General features: G+C 36.8%; 1 protein-coding gene, 1 long non-coding RNA gene and 1 pseudogene across 2 annotated transcripts; 2 read left to right on the forward strand and 1 right to left on the reverse strand.

Moving 5' to 3' along the window:
• Positions 1-71: 71 nt before the first annotated feature.
• On the reverse strand, positions 72-5549 carry LOC105766527 (uncharacterized). The gene is made up of 2 exons (XR_008195786.1): positions 5505-5549; positions 72-388 (listed from the first exon to the last, which is right to left on the reverse strand). It is a non-coding gene; the product is annotated as an uncharacterized LOC105766527 (long non-coding RNA).
• Positions 5550-12606: 7057 nt separating this feature from the next.
• On the forward strand, positions 12607-15697 carry LOC128041131 (cysteine-rich receptor-like protein kinase 44; annotated as a pseudogene).
• A 6784-nt stretch (positions 15698-22481) lies between these two features.
• Positions 22482-24417, forward strand: LOC128041133 (uncharacterized). The gene is made up of 2 exons (XM_052630475.1): positions 22482-24133; positions 24225-24417. The coding sequence occupies exons 1-2, from the start codon at positions 22482-22484 to the stop codon at positions 24415-24417; spliced, it is 1845 nt and encodes a 614-aa protein (XP_052486435.1).
• Positions 24418-25008: the final 591 nt, after the last annotated feature.

The raw sequence follows: 25008 nt of genomic DNA on the forward strand, positions 1-25008 counted from the left end.
TGAATAAATTTGAAGAGTACATCTCCTTATCCATGTTTAAATATGTATCCAACATGGATACAAAGAGAATATTTAAACTGATAATAATTCATTAATCATACGAAGTCCATAGATATGACCATTCCATCATAGTGTACAATGAGACTCAGACATAAGACAAACAGGCATGAAAACGCACTCAATGTCTCAAACTACAACAACAAAACACCAATTTATTCAACTCAATTTCATTATTTTTAGGTCCTAATATTGCTATGGACTAAAACATCATGGTTCTATGTCTACTTAATGAGTGCCACATGTGCAGTTTGTGCAGCTGCAGCTATCTCCACACTTGCACTTGCCATCGTTCCCTGCCACAGCCTTGACCACTACAGTGCTGATGTAGCTGCAAAGAAATATCACAACAGATTATATTTAAGCATATGTGTGTTGAGAGCTGGACTGCAATGCAACATGAAGCCAGCAGCTATCGAGCTCAGCTCATTTTGCTTGGTGCGCAAGAATGAAACTCAACCGAATGAAGCAACCGATTTTAATCATTTTGTTGTAATGATATTTAGCTTAGTTCAATTGTAACCAACTCTTAAAGTTAGTAGGATTAAGTTTATGATTTGATTTTTGATGTAAAAGCTGATATGTCAGCTTATCTTTTTAGTTGTTTAAGTTTGTATTAGTTAAGCATTAGTGGAGGCAGTTAGATTATTAGGTAACTGTCATTTGAGCCAAAATTGTAACTCCTTTTTATTTCAAATTTGAATGAAAAAATGGCAATGTTCAGTTACAAAAAAAAATTTGTCTGTGCATTCAAGTTTCTTGCTGTTCTGCTTGTTTTCCTTTTGCTCGATCACCTTTGCTTCGTCTTGTTACTTTGTTTGTCAAATGCCGCCAATGTTCCAACAAATGGTATCATGAGCCTGAATCTTTGAGGGCCTTTGTATGCAATCTGTTGTGTTCAAATTAAAACCAACAAAGAAAGTTCAAGATTTAAAAGATCAAGCTTTTAAACTCGGTCTAGCAGATGAATTTTACTCCACCACCTCCACCAAGTGTTCACCGGAGAAAACTATCACATTTGGATAGTCAAAATGAAGACTTACCTTCGTGCATACGATCTTTGGAGTGTGATCGAGAATGATGCTGAACCACCTCCATTGAGAGCTAATCCCACTATAGCACAAATGAGACAGCATGCAGAGGAGAGAGCCAAGAAGCACAAGGCTATGGCTTGCTTGCAAAATGGAGTCTCGATGTGATATTCACTCGCATCATGGCCTCGTGACTCACCTAAGGTGCCCGGGAGAAGTTGAAGGAGGAGTTCATGGGAGTTCATGGGGACCGACAAGACAAGGCAACAACAAGTGATTAATCTCAGAGAGACTTTGAGAATTTGAGAATGAAGGAGTCTCGAGACCATCAAGTAGTACTCAGACAGATAATGACCATTGTCAACAACATTAGGCTCCGGGAGTGGACTTCACAGAGAGCGTAATTGTTGAAAAGTTATCACAACTCTCCCCGAGAAATTGAGTCAAAATCTCTTCACTTGAGGACTCAGGGACTTATCACCATTTCATTGTCTCGAGTGATAAACTTCTTGTATGCATTTGAGCAAAGGAGGGCAAATAGGCGGAGGAGAATCCTGAGGCTACTTTCCAGGCTAAAGCCAGTGAAAGCTCGAGTGTGAGTGCAAAAGGCAAGAAGCCTTGGCACAATAGAAGGGTCAAGTCAGGAAGAGATGAAGCAAAAAGAGTGTTCCCACCATGTGTTCACTGCAAGAAGACAACACATTCAGAAAAGTATTGTTGGTTTAGGCGGATATCCAAAGGTGAAAAAGTGCAAGCAGTTTGGCCATGTTGAGAAGGTGTGCAAGGGCAAACCAAGGGAGGCTGCTCTGCAACAAGCTAGACCTGCTGAGGACATGCAAGCTCAGGAGGAGCATGTATTCACAGCAACCTGTTTTGTTGGCACAACTAGGGCCAGCAATGATTGGCTACTAGACAGTGGCTGCTCACATCATATGGCAGTAGATGAGAAGCTGTTTAAGGGCCTAGACAGAAGCTTTCACTCGAGGATCAGAATTGGAGATGGCAAGCTGATTGAAGCTAAGGGCAAGGGCAATGTGTTGGTTAGCACTGGTTCAGGTAAGAAGCTAATATCATATGTACTTTTTGTACCTGACTTAGACCAGAATCTGCTTAGTGTAGGCCAATTGGTTGAAAAAGGGTATACCTTGGTCTTTAAAAATGGTTGCTGCATTGTTCAACACATGAATGGTCTGGAGTTAGTCACAGTCTCTATGACTGATAGGTGCTTCATGCTGGATGTTAGCCAAGTAGAAAGGAAGGCATACACCAGCCTTGCTGACAACACTGACTTATGGCATAGGAGACTTGGCCATACCAACTTCAGATCTATTTATCTGCTACATAGGCTAAATTTGGTTGATGACATTTCAAAGATTGAGGTTAGTGGGAATGTTTGTGAGGTTTGTCAGCTTGGTAAGCGTGCTATACCGCTTTTCCTCCGACAAAGGCTTGGAGAGCTCAGAATAAGCTCGAATTGGTGCACTCTGATGTTTGTGGTCCCATAAGAATACCTTCAATCAATGAGAACAGGTACTTTGTCCTGTTTATAGATGATTTAACAAGGTTGTGCTGGGTCTACTTCTTGAAGCAAAAGTCAGAAGTGTTTGAAGCCTTCTGCAAATTTAAGGCATATGCTAAAAATCAGTCAGGCTGCAAAATTAGAGCCTTAAGGACTGATAATGGCTCTGAATATGTGTCTGAGAGATTTCAGAAGCTTTGTGACAATGCTGGGATTCATCATCAACTTACAACAGTCTATACTCCTCAACAGAATGGAGTCTGTGAGAGGAAGAATAGGACTGTGCTGAACATGGCCAGGTGTCTCTTGTTTAAAGGCAAGCTTCCAAGCCAGTTTTGGGCTGAGGCAGTTAACACCTCAGTGTACTTGCTCAACAGGCTACCAACTCGAGCAGTCAAGGATAAGACTCCTTTTGAGGCCTGGCATGGAGTCAAACCAGTTGTAACACACCGAAAAGTGTTTGGCTGTGTGTGTTATACTCTTATTCTAGTAGAGAAGAGGACTAAGCTCGAGAGTAGGGCTGCGCCAGGAATCTTTGTTGGCTATAGCAGCAACAAGAAGGGTTATAAAGTGTATGATCCTACAGCAAAGAAGGTCTTAGTTAGCAGGGATGTGAAATTTGGTGAGGATAAGGTGTGGAATTGGAATGGTGTTGAAGCTGATATGTCTGAAATGGACCAGTTAGACTTGGTTGTTGAACCCGCAAAGAAGGACTAAGTGATGATGCTGTTGATGATACACCGATAGGGGCACCGAACTTTGGTGATGTTTATTAGAGGTGCAATTTTGCTGTGATTGAGCCCTCAGACTTTGAAGAGGCTGTTAAGGACAAAAGCTGGATGAAGGCTATGGAAGCTGAGTTGGAAATGATCAATAAAAATCAGACATAGGAATTGGTGAGCAGACTAGAACACAAGAAGGTCATAGGAGTCAAATGGGTGTACAGGGCCAAGTACAATGCTGATGGCTCACTGAACAAGTACAAGGCTAGGCTTGTAGTGAAGGGCTACAGTCAGCAATATGGAGTGGATTTTTTGGAGACATTTGCACCAGTAGCAAGACTGGATACAATCAAGCTGCTATTTGCTTTAGCAGCTCAGAAGAAGTGGAGGGTTCATCAATTTGATGTAAAGTCGGCATTCCTGAATGGTTTTCTCAAGGAGGAGATCTTCATCGAGCAACCAGAAGGTTTTGAAGTTGCTGGACATGAAGACAAAGTATACAAGCTGAGAAAGGCCCTTTATGGCCTGAAATAGGCACCAAGGGCCTGGTATGACAGAGTTGATGCTTACCTGACCAAGCTTGGATTTATGAAGAGTCTTAGTGAGCCTACTCTGTATGTTAAAAGGTCAGAATTTGAAACCTTGCTGATTGTCTCCTTGTATGTGGATGATTTGTTAGTGACAGGGAGCAAAGTTGAGCTCATTGATGAGTTCAAGGTTCAAATGCAGCAAGTGTTTGAGATGACTGATTTGGGGGTCATGACATACTTCCTTGGTATGGAAGTTCACCAATCTGATCGAGGCATCTTCATCAGCCAACACACATTTGCTTTGAAGATTCTTGGCAAATTTTGCATGCAAAACTGTAAAGCAGCAAGTACACCTATGGCTCATGGAGAAAACTTGACTAGCAAGGGTGATCAAAAAGGGTGGATGAGAGGCATTATCGGCCTAGTAGGTCGCTTGTTGTATCTAATAGCAACCAAGCCAGACATCATGTTTGGTGTTAGTTTGCTATCGAGGTTCATGCACTGCTGTAATGAGACACATTTGAAGGCTGCAAAAAGGGTTCTTAGATACATCAAAGGCTCAGCTAACCTTGGGGTGATGTTTGAAAGTGGAAGGAATTAAAATTGAAGGCTATCGTGATGTTGATCGGCAGATCCTCGATGACATGAAGAGTACCTCTGATACTTCTTCACACTTAGATCGGGCATGTTTTGTTGGAGTTCAAAGAAGCAACAAATCGTTGTTTCACCCACACCGGCAGTAGTACATTGTCAGAAAGAGAGTCAATCGTGCCATTTGGCTTAGGAAGTTGTTTCAGATCTTAATGAAACACAAGTCGATGCAACCGAAATTTGGGTGGACAACCAGACAAGATTGCCATAGCCAAGAATCTCGTGTTCCATGGTAAAACTAAATATTTTAAAATTAAACGCATTTTGTTCGAGAAGTCGGACAAGCAAAGGAAGTCAACCTTGTGCATTGCAAACAAAAGCACAATTGGTCGATATAATCGACCAAACCCTTAGGGTCTCGATTTGAATTATTGAGAAGTGCAATTGGAATGTGTTGCATACAGTCCAAGGAAGAGTGTTGAGAGTCGGATCGCAATGGAACATGAAGCCAGCCATTATCAAGTTCACTTCATTTTGCTTGGTGCGCAAGAATGAAACTCAATCGAATGAAGTAACCGATTTTAATCATTTTGTTGTAATGATATTTAGCTTAGTTCAATTGTAACCAACTCTTAAAGTTAGTAGGATTAAGTTTATGATTTGATTTTTGATGTAAAAGTGATATGTCACTTATCTTTTAGTTGTTTAAGTTTGTATTAGTTAAGCATTAGTGGAGGCGCTTAGATTATTAGGTAACCGCATTTGAGCCAAAATTGTAACTCCTTTTATTTCAAATTTGAATGAAAAACGGAAATGTTCAGCTTGCAAAAAAAATTTGTCTGTGGATTCAAGTTTCTTTGCTTCGCTTGTTTTCCTTTGCTCAATCACCTTTGCTTCGTCTTGTTACATTGTTTGTCAGAAATGCTTCCAATGTTCCAACAATGTGTTCGACTGCAAGACATAGCTCCTTTTTTGCTTCTCTAGGCAAGAATATGATTACTTATCCAAATGGGTTCAATTTTGGTTAAATTATTCAATATTGGTCCTAATATACCTCTTTTCAGCCTCAATGACCAAGCTATTTCCTTTCTTCCCGTAAGCATAACAAAAAAGCCTTCAGCTTCAATGATAATTGATTGCAAACTCATGCATTTAGTCACATCAACCTTAATAAATTTATATCTTATCTATGAAAAATTTATAATTAAATTTCGACCGCTATTAAATATTTTTTTGAATTTTCCCTAGTAGTATGCAACTAAAACCATGCAGAACTAACTTAGGAACAATAACAAAATCAAAGAACCACACACAACAAGAGAAACCGGTCGAAAGTCGATGATGGAAGGATGATTTCTTGCACGACTGGCTTTGTCGAGTAGTCGCAGCTTGCCGCACTTTCCGCATATGGTGAATTTGAAAGAGTTGAGAGGTAAAAAGTTTGTTTGAGTTTCTAAAGTAGTTAAGCTAACTTGCATGATGTATATCTAAAGCTATGCACTTGTTGTATTTATAGAAGAGGAAGTACATTGAAATGGTGCAAAGGGAAGGCATCGTAGGGCCCAAGCAGTATAAGAGAAGCACACGCTCATATAAGAGTTCAAAGGAAAGGAATCTTTGTTGGAACAATGGCAGATGTATCAACCCAATTAGCAAGCGAAACCAAATGAGATCAAGGTAAAAGAAAACAAAGCAAAACAATAAACAAGACTTGAATATTCAAAGAAATGTAATCGAACAACTTAACTTTTTCATTCAAATTTGAAAAACATATACTGGAGTTACAATTTGACTTAGTTGATAGTTACCTAATGATATAACTGCTCCCACTTAAACTAAACTAATACAAGCTTAAGTCAAATACAAAGATAAGCTGACATACCAGCTTTTACATAAAAAATCCAATCACAAACTTAATCCTACTAACTTTGGAAGCTAGTTAAAACTGAACTAAGTAAAATTACATAGCAACAAAATGACCAAATTAGATTACTTCATTCGGTCCAGTTTCATCCTTGCGCACCAAGCAATGCTGCTGAGCTCGATGGCCAACCATGCTGCTGGTTTCATGCTGTAATACAGTCCAGCTTTTAACACTCCTCATTGGACTGTATGTAACACATACCAATTGCACTTCTCAATGCCTCAAAGCAAGCAACTCCTAATGGCTTAGTTAGCATATTAGCCAATTGTGCCCCTGAGCTACAATGAACAAGGCTGACTTCCCTTGTTTGCTCAAATTTCCTAACAAAATGCAACTTAATCTTAAAGTGCTTAGTTTTACCATGGAACACAGGGTTCTTAGCTATGGCAACTGCTGATTAATTGTCCACCCAAATCTCAGTTGCTTCAGCTTGAGTTTCATTAAGGTCTTGAAGCAGTTTCCTAAGCCAAATGGCCTGATTAGCATCTGTTGCAGCTACAATGTACTCTGCTTCAGCTGTAGATTGAGCAATAGTCTATTGCTTCTTTGAACTCCAGCAAAACACATTCGATCCAAGTGTGAAGAAGTATCCAGAGGTACTCTTCATGTCATAAAGGATCCTGCCCACTCACTGTCTGAATAACCTTCAAGTTTCAACTCCTTTCCACTTTTAAACTTTACACCAAAGTTTGTCATCCTTTGATGTATCTAAGGAGCCTCTTTGCACCTTCAAATGAGCCTCATTACAGTAGTGCATGAACCTTGATAGCAAACTGACACCAAATACAATGTTTGGCCTAGTTGCTGTTAAATACAACAGGCAACCTACTAGGCTTCGATACTGCCTTTCATCAACCCTTTCTTGATCGCCACTGCTAGTCAGTTTTTCTCCTTGAGCCACAGGTGTGCTTACTGTTTTACAGTTCTGCATACAAAATTTAACAAGGATCTTCAAAGCAAATGTGTGTTGGCTGATGAAGATGCCTCGATCAGACTGGTGCACTTCTATTCCAAGGAAGTATGTCATGATCCCTAAGTCAGTCATCTCAAACACTTGCTGCATTTGAACCTTGAACTCATCAATGAGCTTAGTTTTGCTCCCTGTCACTAATAAATCATCCACATACAAGGAAACAATCAACAAGGTCTCCGTTCTAACTTCTTAACATAAATGGTAAGTTCATTAGGACTTTTCACAAATCCAAGTTTGGACAGATAGGTGTCAACTCTCATCATACCAGGCTCTTGGCCTGCTTCAGGCCATAAAGAGCCTTTCTCAGCCTGCACACCTTGTCTTCATGTCCAGCAATCTTAAATCCATCTGGTTGCTCAATGAAGATCTCCTCCTTGGGAAAACCATTCAGAAATGCTGATTTCACATCCAATTGGTGAACCCTCCAATGTTTCTGAGCTGCTAAAGCAAATAGGAGCTTGATTGTGTCCAGTCTTGCTACTGGTGCAAATGTCTCCAAGAATTCAACACTATATTGCTGATTGTAGCCCTTCACCACAAGCCTAGCCTTAACACCTATGACCTTCTTATGGTGTTACGCCTAGTCTTAACACCATATTGCTATTAATTGTGCTTGTTCAATGAGCCATCACCATTATATTTGGTTCAGACACCCACTTAACACCTATGACCTTCTTGTGGTCTTGTCTGTCACTAATTCCCATGTTTGATTCTTGTTTATCATCTCCAACTTAGTTTCCATAGCTTTCATCCAGTTCCTATCTTTGGCAGCCTCTTCAAAATCTGTAGGCTCGATCACAGCAATACTACACCTCTAATAAACATCAGTCAAGGTTCTGGTGCCCCTCACTGGTGTATCATCAATAGCATCATCAATTGGTCCCTTTTCTGTATGCTCAATAACCAAGTCCATCTGATCCATTTCAAACATGACTGCCTCAGTACCATTCCAGTTCCACACCTTTTCTTCATCAAATTTCACATCTCTGCTGACTAAGACCTTCTTTGTTGAAGGATCATACACTCTATAACCCTTCTTGTTACTGCTGCAGCCAACAAAGACTCATGAAATAGCTCTGCTCTCGAGCTTGGTTCTCTTTTCCACTAGAACATGTGCATAGCACACATAGCCAAAAACTTTCAGGTGAGTTACCACTGGTTTGACTCCATGCCAAGCCTCAAAAGGTGATTTACCCTTGACTGCTCGAGTTGGCAGCCTATTGAGCAGGTATACTGAGGTGTTGACTGCCTCAGCCCAAAACTGACTTGGAAGCTTGCTTTGAAACAACAAGCATCTGGTCATGTTTAGCACTGTTCTATTTTTCCTTTCACAAACTCCATTCTGTTAAGGAGTATAGACTGTTGTAAACTGATGGTGAATCCCAGCATTTTCACAAAGCTTCTGAAATCTATCAGACACATATTCAGAGCCATTATCACTCCTCAAGGCTCTAATTTTACAACCGACGATTTTCAAAGATATGCCTTAAATTTGCGTAAGGCCTCAAATACTGACTTTTGCTTCAAGAAGTAGACCCAACACAACCTTGTTAGATCATCTATAAACAGTAAAATAATTCGTTGTCACCGATTGAAGGTGTTCTCATAGGACCACAAACATCAGAATGCACTAATTCGAGCTTATCTTGAGCTCTCCAAGCACTGTTAATAGGAAAATGCAGTCTAGCCTGCTTACCAAGCTGACAAACCTCACAAACAGTCCCACTAGCTTCAATTTTAGACATGTCTTCAACCAAATTTAGTCTATGCAACATATCAATGGATCTGAAATTAGCTTGGCCTAATCTCTTATGCCACAAGTCAATGCTATCAGCAAGGCTGGTGTATGCCTTTCTTTCCACTTGGCTAACATCCAGCATGAAGCATTTATCAGCCATAGAGACCAGAATTCAGCTCCTGACCATGCATGTCTTGAACAATACAATAGCCATCCTTAAAGACCAATGTATAGCCCTTTTCAACTAATTGGCCTACACTAAGCAAGTTCTGGTCTAAGTCAGGTACAAAGAGCACATCAGTGATTAGCTTGTTACCTGAGCCAGTGTTGACCAACACATTGCATTTGCCTTTAACCTCAATTAGCTTCCCATATCCAATTCTGATCTTCGAGTAGAAGCTTCTATCTAGCCCTTTAAACAGCTTCTCATTAGCTGCCATATGGTGTGAGCAGCCACTGTCTAGTAGCCAATCATTGCTGGCCTTTGTTGTACCAACAAAACAGGTTGCTGTAAACACATGCTCCTCTTGAGTTTGCAAATCCTCAGCAGGTCGAGCCTGTTGCTGAGTGACCTCCTTTGGCCTGCCCTTGCACACCTTTTCCACATGACCAAACTGCTTGCACTTCTTGCATTGGATGTCTGGCCTAAACCAACAGTATTTTTCTGAATGAGTTGTCTTTTTGCAGTGAACACATGGTGGAAACACCCTTTTTGCTTCATCTCTTCTTGGTTTGACCCTCCTATTGTGCCAAGGCTTTTTGCCTTTTGCACTTGAACTCGAGCCTTCACTGGCTTTTGCCTGGAAAGTAGCTTTAGGATTTTCCTCCGCCTATTTGCCCTCCTTTACTCAAGTGCATACAGGAGTTTATCACCGTAAAATGAAATGGCTAATAAGTCCCTCGAGTCCTCAATTGAAGAGATCTTTGACTCAAATTTCTGTGGAGAGTTGTGATGACCTTTTCAACAACTCGCTCTCTATGAAGTCCACTCCAAGGAGCCTTATGTCGTTGTCAATGGCCATTATTCGTCTCGAGTAATCGCTTAATGGTCTCAAACTCCTTCATCCTCAAATTCTCAAAGTCTCTCTGAGATTGATCACCGTTGTCGCTTTATCTTGTCATCCCCATGAACTCCTCCTTTAGCTTCTTCCATGCCCGCTTTGGTGAGTCACGGCCATGATGCGAGTGAATATCACATTAGACACTCCATTTTACTGACATGTGCCATAACCTTGTGCTTCTTGGATCGCCTCAAAGATGTCGCCTCATTTGAGCAATAGTGGATTGGCTCTCAATGGAGGTGGTTCAACTTCATTCTCGATTCCACTCCAAAGATCGTGTGCTCGGAGGTATGTCTTTATTTTAACTATCCAGATATGATAGTTTTCTCCAAGTGAACGCCGGTGGAGGTGGTGGAGTGAAACTCATTCTTCTTGTTTGAGTTTAACGCTTTAATCTTCTCTAATTTTAAGCTTTGCTTTTGGTTTTGGTTTGAACACAACAAAATGCAAAGGCCCTCAAAGACTCGGGCTCATGATACTATTTGTTGGAACAATGGCGCATGTATCAACCCAATTAGCAAGCAAAACCAAATGAGATCAAGCGTAAAAGAAAACAAAGCAAAAGTAATAAACAAGACTTGCATATTCAAAGAAATGTAATCGAACAACTTAACTTTTTCATTCAAATTTGAAAAACATATACTCGAGTTACAATTTGACATAGTTGATGAGCTACCTAATGATATAACTGCCCCACTTAAACTAAACTAATACAAGCTTAAGTCAAATACAAAGATAAGTGACATACTAGCTTTTACATAAAAAATCCAATCACAAACTTAATCCTACTAACTTTAGAAGCTAGTTAAAACCGAACTAAGTAAAATTACATAACAACAAAATGGCCCAATCAGATTACTTTATTTGGTCCAATTTCATCCTTGCACACAAGCAATGTCATTGAGCTCGATGGCCAACCATACATCGGTTTCATGTTGCAATGCACCAAATTTTCAACAATCTTGATAATGGAGGCAAAGGAATGGTTGGCTTACTGTCCTCCTTTTATGTCTATATCATTTGGAATTTTCTTTTAGGTTGTCTTTTAGAATGTAATCCCAAAATCTATGCAATACGGACTCTACCCAAAAAGAAAAATCAAATTCAACTTTGAATTGGTGCTGCCTTATCAGGATCATAGTTTTCAAAGACATTAGGATTTTGATCTAAATAAAAATCTTACAAATAAATAAGTGATGTGTATTTGAGAGCACCAAAAATATCCTATTCCTATAAAATAACAAAAAGAATAATATAAGGTAAGTAGGGTCAAATCCTTAGGGACTGGACTTGCACAAGTTCCTTTTTCTCGAGAAACTAAGTAGTGTCGTGCCCAAGAAAAACGACATACCTGAAAAAAATAGAATTAAAAGTTTGGTTGAATTGACATTACGTAAATTGAAATTAAAATTGTAAAAGTAAATAGAGTTGAGAAAAGAGAGTTTTTGATGGAGAGATTTCAACCTTCGATTATCTCGATCCTCTTTCGGTTCAATCCTAGGCTTTTAGGTGATCCTTCTCGAACAGAATAAGCCAGTTATAATGGAAGAGGATGCCTACGACCACTAGCTCCACTTAAGTTTTAGACTTACGATTTAGAGGAACTTGACCCTAGCCAACCATTGCTTACGTGGACCGCCTTACACTAGATCATCACTTCTAAATGAAGTGGGCAATGGGGTCTTCTTCTTCAACATTTCTTCTGTTTCTTTATTCTTTTCTTCTTTCCTTGCTACTCTTACCCTTTCGCAGCTTCATGATGTTTACTTTGAGCGTAACTGTAGTGATACCAATGGCAATTTCACCCCAAACAGCGCTTACCAGACCAACCTCAATGCCATCATCTCTCAACTCCCCACCCTTGCACATTTCAATTACGGCTTCTTCAATCTGTCTGCCGGTGGAAGCCCGACAAAGTTTACTCAAGCGCACTTTGCAGGAGTGACTTAACTCAAGATCGTTGCTATAGTTGCCTCAACTACACCGCGACCGAGCTCGAGCGATTGTGTCCCCGGATCAAGACCGCCATCGCTTGGTCCGAGCTTTGTTTGGTGCGATTATACACTTTGGATGAATGGTAGTGGGTTAAGATATTTAAGTTATAAATGTGTTTATGGGCTGGTCAGGTCAAGTTTGGGCGTTTATGTTTGTCCAAGGTTCTTAGCTCAGTTTAATCCGAAATATCAACAAAAATTTTGTCCAAGTCTACTTGTATTTGTAAATAACTAACCTAAACTCATTTTAAACATATTGATCATATTATATTTTTAATTTTTTAAAAATATTTATATTATTTTTAATTTAAAATTTAAAATTTATATATTGGTAACATAATATTTTTTAATATTTATATTATATATTAGTATAAATATAAATTTTTTATGTTATAAATTATATAATACATAAAAATAACATAATTTAATATATTATAAAATTAAAAAAGGGGTATGATTGAGCTTCAACTTTGTCTGTTCAAGGTCTTCTGTAGGGCCCTGTAATATTGACTTACTGATTCTTGGTTAGTGACCGGCGTAGCGGCTGCGCCAAACTTATAAGTAAGAAGGGTGAGTCATGTTTTCGTAATTGATTGTTCCACTGGCAATGGGATCTTTAACAACAGTTCCACTGTTTTCTTATTCACTTGTTCTTTCCTTCCTCCCTACTCTTATCGTTGCACAGCTTAATCCTGTTTACTTTGAGCACGATTGTAATCAAGGCAGCGGCAATTACACCCCAAACAGCACTTACGAGGCCAACCTCAATAGCATCATCTCCCGATTCGCCACTCTTAGTTATTTCAATTACGGCTTTTTCAATCTATCTGCGGGAGAAAGCCCCAACAAGGTTTACTCAATCGCACTTTGCAGGGGTGACATGAACCAAGCCGATTGCAACACTTGCCTCAACTCTACCGCAACCGAACTCAAGCAGTTTTGTCCCCGGAACAAGGTCGCCATCGCTTGGTCCGAGCTCTGTTTGGTGCGGTACGCCAACCGAGACCTGTACGGGCTGCTGGAGAACGACCCTCATACTTGTGCATTCAACCCGATGAATGCATCGAACCCTACTCAGTTCAATCGAGCATTAAGTGAACTATTGAATAATCTAAGCAGCGAAGCTGCAGCCAGTGGCCCACTCCGCAAGTACGCAGCTGGCAATGCACCGACTGGTATCTTGCAAACGGTATACGCCACGGTACAGTGTACTCCAGATATGACCCAGGAAAATTGCACTGCTTGTCTAAATTACGGCAGGAGGGAGCTTCGACTCTGTTGCCTTGGAAGGATGGGATGCAGGGTTCTTAGACCAACCTGTGTCTTGAGGTTTGAGTCTAACCTTTTATAATGAGACCGCAGTTCCTTTACCGTCACCTCCAACAACTTCTTCTCCGACGCCATCTCCAGGTAAGGAATCGATTTGTACTCTTTTCTTTTTCCTGAGCAAAGCAATTAACAATAAAATAAAATAAAAAATAAATAAAATACCAACAAAATGAGCAGTGGTTTAATATGTGCTTACTTATTTCTGTTTGGAGGTTGCCTGTTAGGTTTATCTGCATATATATTATATGTATGTTCGTAAGAATGATAACATTCTAAATTTGTGTTTTGCAGGAAATGGGAATAACACAACTCGAACTGTAATCATTGTTATTGCTTCTGTTGTTGGCCTTGTAATACTAATTACCATCTCCATCTGCATTTTTAAGAGGCCCAAAAGAAACAAAGACATACCTATAAAAGTTGAAAGTAAGTAAATTCACTCACAACCATGACATGGATTCTCTAAAATATAATGTAACAAAGACCAAACAAACAACTAGTAAGTGTAGATCAGGTGCCGAAGAAATTGTACAATAATTATATTGCCTTTTGCAGCTAAGGATGCGGATAATGAGATGTCCGGGCCGATTCCTTGCAATTCGCTTCGATTCTGTTTTGGTTGCAACCGATAACTTCTCTGATGCAAATAAGCTTGGTCAAGGAGGATTTGGAGCTGTTTACAAGGCAAAGAATAGTACTGCTATGTCAATGAATATACATGAACTGTATTTCTAAATCTATCAAAAGCCACTTATGGTTCATATGTATATTGTTATGTTTTCAGGGTCAGCTTCCAAATGGAGAAGAGATTGCTGTGAAAAGACTGTCTAAAGGATCAGGTCAAGGAGACTTAGAATTTAAGACCGAGGTGCAATTAGTTGCCAAGCTTCAACACCGCAATTTAGTTAGGCTCCTTGGTTTTGCTTGCAAGAACAGGAAAGGCTTCTCATCTATGAGTTTGTGCCAAATGCAAGCCTTGATCATTTCATTTTGGTAATGTTTCAGTTTAAATTTCATTTTCAGATTGCATTTCTATTACAACTTTGTATATTTATCCTTTTAACTGTGTATAGCCATCAGCAAGGACATGCACCAAATTTAATCCTTGAATTTGTTCCACTAATCTGAAAGTTTTGTGATGACGTAGATCGGATCAGGCGTGCAGAACTAGATTGGGAAATACGGTTCAAAATCATACATGGCATTGTTCGTGGACTCCTTTACCTTCACGAAGACTCTAGGCTTCGAATTATTCACCGTGATCTCAAAGCAAGTAATATCTTATTAGATGCAGAGATGGTTCCTAAAATTGCAGATTTCGGGATGGCAAGATTGTTTGGACAGGATGAAACACAAGGCAGCACTAGCAGAATTGTGGGAACTCAGTAAGTATCAAGACATCCTAGGAGCCTTTTAGATATTAAACATATGTATATGAACTGTACTAATGAAGCTTCCCTTAATTGCAGTGGATATATGGCTCCCGAATATGTTTTCCATGGACAATTCTCAGTAAAATCAGATGTGTTCAGCTTCGGTGTATTACTTTTAGAAATTATAAGTGGCCAGAGAAACAATAGCTTCCGTTATGATGAGCAGTACGAATACATACTAGGTTTTGTAAGTATATATATGATTTCTAGTGACTGAAAGCCAATGTTAAAAGAGTTATATGTTTACATTGTTGAAATTGGACATTGGCTGATTCCTTGGTAGGCATGGAGAAGCTGGAGAGAAGGGACGGCATTGAATCTCGTTGATCCCACATTGGGTGATAGTTCAAGGAATGAGATAATGAGATGCATTCACATTGCATTGCTATGTGTTCAGGAAAAAGTAGCAGCCAGACCAACCATGGCTTCGGTTGTTCTGATGCTGAATAGCTTCTCGACCACCCTCGCCGTGCCGGCACAACCAGCATTTGTCATGCAGGGCAACTTCAATTTTGATATGTCAACTTCATCGGCATCAGCTTCAAACCAATCCAACACAGAGTTGCCACCATTGTCCCGCAACGAGGTCTCAATTAGTGAGCTATCTCCTAGGTAGTGTTTGCAAATGGTTTATTTTAAGTTTATTCTCATTTTATTTTTTGTATAAAAGATTGTAGCCTGAATTAGTTGAGTGATGACACCCTACTCAATTATTAGAGTCAAAAACTAAGTTAAGAATGAAGTAAAACCAATTTTATTTAATAATTTAAAAAAAAATTTCTAATTCTATTATAATTTTCTCAAACTCTTAAATCTCAAACAAAATATACATTTAAGTTCATTCAAAGTCACGGTGACAATTTGATTAAAATATAATTAATTTTTATATATAAATTATTGATAAACATAATAAAGGTGTTTATGTTTTTAATCCCACATAATATATTTTATAAAAAAGTTAAATACTTTTAAAAAGAATTATTTAAAACTATTCTTTAAAGAAAAACCATTTCTTTTATATAATTTTTAAATTATCAACATTTAATATATCATATTTAAAAATTATCTAACTTAAAAGTTAACTAGAGACTAGAGATTAACTCAAGTAATCAATTTTTATTTTATTTTTGACAAGCAAGAAATTATTTAAAACTTATTAACAAATAATATAAATTGACAATAATCATATTTTTAGGTTTTATTTTTATATTGATATAGTCAAATAATATATTATTTATTAAAAAAGTTTATGTAAAAGTTACGTTTAGAATCCGCTTTTTTACAACAATCTTATGTCAAATTTTATGTGAAACCTATGCTTGCAAATTTTTCATGTCCCAAGTAATAATCCTGTAATGATGAAGCTATCACTGTCAAGTTTCATATAATATATAAGAGATATGAATTTTTTTTTGTTGGGAGTTAAACCTAATAAATTTATAGTCTTTAGCTTGACATTTGCAAATATCAAGTTTATATTTATTATAAACTTAACCCTAATCAATAAATTATATAGAATTGATACTTGAGTTTAATTATGTTTAAGTTTTCATCACTTACCATAAACTTAAACCTAATAAATGTATACATCCACATATGTCAAATTTCTATATATTTAAGTTTTACTATTTTCCGTAAATTTAACTTTAATAAATACATTTTATGGAGCTCGGCACCCTTGAATATCAAATTTAAGTTAAAATAAAATTTTAACCGTTTAACTCAACCTAACCCTCATAAATTACTGTCAATGTAATGGAATGTTTTCAAGAAGATCGAATGAAAAATTTTGAGAGAGTTGAATTTTGAATAATTTTTTATCTTTTATTTTATAGAAGCAAAGTGTGCTTAAAGTTAGGTGTCAAACTTTTCATTAAAAATCATCCATGAATTTGACATATACAAGAGATAAGTTCCTATCTATCAGAAAGCTTCTATTTCCTTTTCTTTTATTTTTGTATTTAAAATAATAATAAAATAAAATAAAAATAGAGAAACCCTAAATCAAAATAAAAGTAATCACCTTTAAAACCTTCCTCGCTTTTTGATGGATTTTTTATTTAGGATCGGTGTCCGCGTAAAAAATACAAAGATGAAATTCGGGCTTTTATAGCTTGATTACAAAACTCCTAATTTCTATTTTTTTGTTGTCTTGCTATTGTCTTTTCTGCTATTATGTAGTTCTTCATTTTGCAAGTGTCGACGCGTCTTTGAGGTGGTGGCGTCGAGGAGGTCCTCATTGGCGTGTGGCTAGGAGCAAGCCTATATGCACCTAGGTGCAGCGCACCTAGGGTTTCTTTTGGCTGAAAATTTTTTAAGTTTTGTGGGCTAGAGTTTAGTTTGGGTTTAGGGTTTGTGCTTGATATGTAATAAGTTAATTTAATTTGAATTGCGCTTTGATGGACTGTAATTTTTTTATTTTGGGTTTTAGTTTTGGGCCCGGACAAAAATGAATTATTACACAAACATTATCCAAACATGTCACTCATTAGTAATTACAACCAAATATATTCAAATTTAATTACTAGTCTTTCCAAACACTACTCCCTGAAAACAATATCAATAATTTTCTTTCATTGAAAACAATAAAGATTAAAAAAAGTTGTACTAATTATACACTTTGGATGAATGGTAGTGGGTTAAGATATTTAAGTTATAAATGTGTTTATGGGCTAGTCAGGTCGAGTTTGGGCGTTTAGTATTAATATACTTTATGTTTGTCCAAGGTTCTTAGCTCAGCTTAACCCGAAATATCAACAAAAATTTTGTCCAAATCGAGTTTGGGCGTTTAGTATTAATATACTTACTTGCCTTATTACCGAATCACAAGCCAAACATCACAAGCATGAATATCATAAAACATAACCCATTATTTTCATGGCTTTTATATATATATATATATATATATATATATATATATATCCCAAAATCAAACCCATCAAGTATTTAACCAAGAATATATAAAACCAAGCTTAACCAAAATGAATAAGCCATTTTTCGCATGGCTCATATTTACATATCCCAATATCAAACATATTAACTAGACTATACATGTCATAGGCTCAAGTTCAAATTCAAATTTATAAAATACCAAAGACGGTCGATAGTGTGATAGACTTCTTTGATGACCCCCGAGCTCGTAACCAACTTCCAAAATCTAAAAAAAAAAACAAAGAGCAAACATACACACAGTAAGCTTTCACAGCTTAGTAAATCATAAGCAATGGAAACATTTAATCATATACAAAATTAATCTAGTCAAACCGAAACAAACCATTAGTAACTCATATACCTTTCCAACTTATAATTTCATAAGTCAAACCATAAAAGTTTTGCATAAAATTCTCCTTTGACCGAATACCCATTCAAATATTAGTATGCTTAACCAATATTACTTTTTATAATACATTTACATTTACATCATTAGGCCTAACATATATTATCACAAAATTCACATTAAAATATAACATTATACTATCAATTCAACATTCAACTTACCTTATTTCTTTTTATATAACTAATTAGTATGAGTACGTATTCGAGTATTTCTAGCTTGATTTTTCACTTGATCTTAATTTATTATTGCCCGTTGAACCATTCGAATTAAAATGATCTTAACTATAAATATCGCCTTTAGTAAAATATTTTCATTCAAATAACATCTAAAGAATTACTCGAAAAATCATATTTTAGAATTTTATTTGCATCACAAAAATGTATGATTATTATTGTTTTATAAGATTAGTTGTTATTATTTGATATTCAAAGTTTTATTGTTATTTGATTTTAATAACACTTATGCTAACGATGTATAGAATAATTACTTTTTTTACCAAAGTTAATTTTTTTGAAATATCTCAATATAGGTTCTTATTATATTTGTTCATTTTGACACAATACTTAGAACTACCTATAACCCATCCCCAACCCATGAATAGGAGGATAATACGTTTCAGCGCACTCGAATCCACGTTCTCCTATATTAACAACAATATCTATATCAATCAAATTAACACTTAATCAACACCAAATCACAAAAGAGATAAGAGTTGAGAAATGATTAACAAATACTGAAGAAGTCTTTGATGACGACATTGATAACAAGCAAGAAAAGTCATAAATCTAAAGTCCAAATTAACACTTTACAATTTTGAATAACTAAAATATTTTAAACTATTAAATACTATGAAGAAAACCCCAAATAACGTAAGAGGCCCTTGTACCTCTTTTAGTTATAGAAGAAAAGTGAAAAAAAAAAGGCAAAATAAAGTCTAACCTAGAAAAAAAACATAAGAATGTAAAATGATCAAGGGAATAAAAAGATGATTATAAGAATATTGGATGTCTAGTTTTTGTTTCATAAAGAGACATTAAATAGCTTGACACTACAACTCTAATATTGATAAAATTCCTTCCAAAATGTGGATGATTGGAGCTTGTTTGGATACAAAATTGGCTCTATATATTTCCATTCATTATTAGGCTTCAATGTCGTGACATCCAGACTTTGTTGCCACGACCCTATGACATTCAAGCTTTGGTGTTGCAACCCCCATGACAATTAGCTCAAAGGAGTCTTACGCTGGTTGTTTTTCCTTACTTGTATCTTTTACCTTGCAGAACTCTTGAATTGAATCAGCGAAGGATCAAACATAATCTTAAGATAATAGTTATATGTTCATTTTGATTTTAGACCGTGTGACATGTGTTTAAGGGTTTCTAGTTTGTAAATGACTATTTTGAGAATCGATAGTTTTGTGTTAATGGTAGTAATGATTGATTTTGAATGTAACTTTGGCATGAAACTTAATGATGCATATTTTAGTTAAGTTTGATGCTATATGAGTGCTGATTTTTCTTTTGATTGGTTTGGCACACTTAAAGCTATCAACTAGGCGATTAATGTTTTGGGAATGGTAAGGTGAATGTTAAGCATGCCTTATAACTTAGTATATGCTTTGGTTAATTCATGTTATTCTCTTGAATGCTTAGTTTTCAGTTGGGATTATGAATATGTTTGAGTTGGTGATGGCAATTGATGAAATCGTAAACCAACTAAAAAATTGACTAACACAAGTGCACCTATCAATTAATGGTATAGTTATGATGAATAAAGATATAGTTCTCACGAAAATTAAAAGTACTAGTAATTATCGTATTTCTATTATTTAACAGATAAATTTGAGTGATTGATGGAAAACTAAAATTAACTAAATTAATTAACTACTTAACACGACAAAGAATAGCTCAGAAAGAAAAGATTAACAACCAAGAAGCGTAACAATTCTCGAAAAGAATCTACCTATACTTTATTTGTCACTATCAATCTAAATCACACAATTTATTTACTTAGTTTCGTGATTTGTAAAAATTCCTAAATTATGCTAATATCTCTTTCGAGAGTAAAAGTAATAACTTTAAATTAATTAATTGAAATTTTTTCTAATTAAAACTCATTTTGTTTGGACCAAAAATTGGCAAAAAGAAGAAGAAGAAAGGTGCATGCTGATTGACATTGACTTAGCTATATGCCAAAATTATAATAATACATGGATTGAAGCTGGGTACAAGTAACCCCTTGCTTTGTTGACTTGACTTAAGTGATAAAAATTAATTTTATTTTTAATTTAAATACTTAATAAATATAAATTACTATGTTCAAATACCTCTATATACATTAGCCCGTTTTCTATATTTAGTTACATAACCATGTTTCTATGGTTTCAACGGTTGCAACAAGTCTAAATAGATTAAACATTTAATAATCTTATTAGAGACCACTAATGTAAGGTCCCAACTCCCAACATAAAAGTTAAGGTGTCTTGCTTTTTCACTATATCAATTTCTCTTCATTTTATAATGTCATTTGCTCAACCTCTCCAAACCTTCCATTGCTTTTCATAGCCATTCTCTGCAGCCTCTTGTCCTTGGAAATTCCTGTCCAGTGAGAGATGTAGAGTGACGTCTACAAGTATCGATATCACTGCTCATGTACTAATGCATAATTAGTAGATATTACATACTTGAAGTTGATGTTTAAAGTTCATAATTGGGTATTAAATTATAATCATTTGTATAATCAAAATCGATATAATAAACCTAAAAAGTTATGATTATGAATTATGAAATATTTTTATATTTTTAGTATTTTTATCTTTATTTTATCCTACATATTTGATGTTTATGATTTTCCTCTCAACAATATTGTCTCAAAATTTAAATGATGTGACTTATCATTGTAGGCATTTGATTGGTCCAAATCAAAATCTAACTCTTTCGACTGTGTGAACGAGTCAAGGTCTCATCATCTAATTCAATTATCTTAATTAGATGATCATTTAAAATTCAATACTAGATTATTATACAATCAAAATCAAAATATGAATGAAAAGAAATTATATAATTAATATATTAATTAAAAAAATTATATAATGAGTATTTACGGATTGACTTAGCTATAATAATAATCATAACCACTCGTTATTGGATTGAGGTTGAACACAAGTCTTGACTCTAAAACTTTATTTAATGTGATAAAATATAAATAAGTATTATTGATACGAATTTTTCCGCAAGCTCTTGTTCTTGGAAATTTCCTATGTCCAGTGAGAGATGTACAGTAATAACTATATATTTATGATCAATTTCGAAGTTTTTGCAATAAGTTCTTAATCACAGTCTTTCTGTCTGAAGAAATTCATGTCTATGGCTGTGGACTGTTCCATATTCTGTAGGACGAAACTTTGTTTTATTAATGCTTTCTGTTTATCATCTCCTCTTTCACATGTCTTCATGTAGTCTTCGGCACTGCAAATGAATTTGATTTTGGCCTTCACTGTAACTCAATTGTTCATGAATCCAAACCAGCTGACGAGGAGTTCAATATCATGCCTTTCTCTGGACGTCAATATGGTTACTTCAGTGGTGGTGATAAAGTCCCAAATAATCCTCCTTCACGTTCCTACTCTGCACCCAAATCGAAAAGGCTCCGTTTCAAGACTCACCACGTATTTACAACCGAAGCTGATGATGTCTTTATGGTGGAAGGAAACCTGATTTTTCGAACCTCGTCTTACTATGAACGGAGTATCTCCTCTGGAAGCTCATACGTTCGTGGGACACTGGACTTCGATTTTCGAGGCTTCTGGTCTCGAACAACCGGGAAGCTTTGCATGGTGGGATCGAGTCATGCTTACTCCAAAGAAGGTAAACTGCTTCACCTTGCTGCTGTTCTTAAGATTAATAATCTTCAGACTTCAAGTAATATTAGTACTTTAGTCACCGGTACCATGGATAGCTTGAGTTCTGCTAATGATCCAAATCACTTTGAGCAAATATCACTGCTGATGTTTCCTCGAGTAAATTACGCTTACACCATGATTTCAAATCAGTTCAGTGAAGGGTGTCCTGGGGGAATCGATGTCCAACCGATGTCGTCCCTCCGCTTATCGCAAACTCGAACTATTTGTGATATGTTAGGTGGAAGCAATGCTTTCAAATTGGAGTATACTGGCAGTTGTAATTTTCAAAGAGTTGCAATCCATTTGGTGATGGTATTGGATCAGTAGTATCATTGCGTATGATTCAGTGCTCAAACGATAGGCAAAGCTTGAGGCTTCTGATAGAATTTCGGAACGATAGCTATCAGGGATACTATAGCTCTCCCAATCTCAACACTTCATTAATTGGAGAAGGATCTTGGGATGCAAAGAGTAATCGGCTTTGTATCATTGCTTGCCGAATCTATGATGCATGGAGCTCCTTGGAGAAGTCTCATGTTGGAGACTGCACGACACGGTTGAGCTTAAGATTCCCGGCAATCTTGTCTATCAGAAACACAAGCACCATTGTAGGAGAAATTTGGAGTGAGAAGCCTAGGAATGAAGGTGGTTTCTTTGATAGGGTCGAGTTCCGAAATACTGGACGTTATGGAGGACGAATTCAACTTCAAGGTTTGAAATATGTATACACGGAAATGGCCGAAGTGAAGAAATCATGTCCAAAGAAGAATCCTAAGACTAAAAGCAGTAGGGGACACTACCCAGATGGCTATTCTGGTAATCTGGGTTTTAGAATGTCGATCATCAAAGGTTCCAAAGGAAGAATCGGATGGGGTTCTTCGGTTCCTCTTGCGGTAGGTGATCAGCAAGATCAGAGATTTCCATCTCTAATACCATCCTCAAGCTCAAAGCCTAAAAGTTCTCGCGTTGAATCCGATTCCAGCAGTGGCTTGCTTAATATCAGCTATAAAATGAGTATCATGCTGCGTAGTTCGGAATTGGATGGTGGCCTTAATACGGTTAACGAATCTTCAAATGAATATTTGAAAACAGAAATCCGAATTTCTGCTGAAGGGGTTTATGATACAGCAACAGGTAGCCTATGCATGGTTGGCTGCAGACATTTAAGGTCAGGTGACAAAACATTTTCAAGCCATTCGATGGATTGCAAGATCCTGGTGAAAATCAATTTTCCTCCATTGAACTCGGACAGGAGAAGTAAGATCAAAGGAAGCATCGAAAGCACACGTGAAGAAATCGATCCTCTATCCTTCAAGCCCCTGCAGTTTTCGGGAAGAGCTTATTATCGCAGTTGGGTTACGGAATCAATTTCGAGAATGGATTTGGAGATGGACATGTTGGTAATATCCAATTCTCTTGCAATTATCTTTGTAGCATTTCAAATCCTTCATGTCAGGAAGCACCGTGGCATTGGTCCTTTGGTTTCACTTCTAATGCTTGTTATTCTAGCCCTGGGGCACTTGATCCCTTTGGTTCTAAACCTCGAAGCAATGTTCATTCAAGATAGCAAGAGATCGGTCTTGATTAGAGGTGGAAGGTGGCTCGAAATGAACGAGATTATCATTAGAGTCGTTACCATGGTGGCTTTTCTGCTGCAAGTCCGTCTTCTGATGCTCTCATGGACTGCTAGATGCTCCACTGAAAAGAAAAAGACCTTGTGGATTGCAGAGAAAAGGGGGCTGTATGTGTGTGTTCCGGTGTACGTAATTGGAGCTATTATCGCCTTTTCGGTTAAGTCAAGGCAGAATGGACACCGAACAGTAAGGGCAAGGCATTCTTGGTACTACATAAATAAAATCATTTTGGGGAATTCAAGAGCTTATGCTGGTTTGATACTGGATGCCTTTCTTTTCCTCAAATCATCTTCAACATGTTCCACAACTCGAGAGAACTGGCTCTTTCTCGACTCTTTTACATCGGAATCACCCTTGTTCGCCTCATACCCCATGGATATGATCTGTACAGAGCAAACAAATATGCTGATATAGATGACTCGTACATGTACGGAGTTCATGGTGCAGATTACTACTCAACTGCTTGGGACTTCATTATTATATTGTGTTGGGTATATTCTTTGCTGTGATCATACACTACCAACAGCGCCTCGGTGGTCAATATTTCCTTCCGAAGAGATTCCAAGAATCTGTGATAGATGAGGAATTTCAGATAGATGAGGAATTTCCGGTAGATTCGGAAGAACAATTGCCATTGTGATATAACACCTAGTGCATGCTTTAAGTACTAAATACTTTTGTTACCATGGACTTGTTTTTAGTACTGATTCGAAATAATAAATAGAAATGTTCTACAAAATGTTCTATTGTTGCTTGGGTGAGGGTTAGGTAAGAATATATGTCCAATATGAATAAATTTGAAGAGTACGTCTCCTTATCCATGTTTAAATATATATCCAACATGTTTAAATATGAATAAATTTGAAGAGTACATCTCCTTATCCATGTTTAAATATGTATCCAACATGGATACAAAGAGAATATTTAAACTGATAATAATTCATTAATCATACGAAGTCCATAGATATGACCATTCCATCATAGTGTACAATGAGACTCAGACATAAGACAAACAGGCATGAAAACGCACTCAATGTCTCAAACTACAACAACAAAACACCAATTTATTCAACTCAATTTCATTATTTTTAGGTCCTAATATTGCTATGGACTAAAACATCATGGTTCTATGTCTACTTAATGAGTGCCACATGTGCAGTTTGTGCAGCTGCAGCTATCTCCACACTTGCACTTGCCATCGTTCCCTGCCACAGCCTTGACCACTACAGTG

The sequence above is a fragment of the Gossypium raimondii genome, chromosome 5 (assembly GCF_025698545.1).
Source record: "Gossypium raimondii isolate GPD5lz chromosome 5, ASM2569854v1, whole genome shotgun sequence".
NCBI lineage: Eukaryota > Viridiplantae > Streptophyta > Magnoliopsida > Malvales > Malvaceae > Gossypium > Gossypium raimondii.

What these genes read in the sequence shown, in the direction of transcription:
- LOC128041133 (XM_052630475.1), top strand. Translation starts at nt 22,482, where the DNA reads ATGATTCAGTGCTCAAACGATAGGCAAAGCTTGAGGCTTCTGATAGAA. An exon ending in TTTACATCGGAATCACCCTT is followed by an intron (nt 24,134 to 24,224) that starts GTTCGCCTCATA and finishes TTCATGGTGCAG; the next exon opens with ATTACTACTCAACTGCTTGG.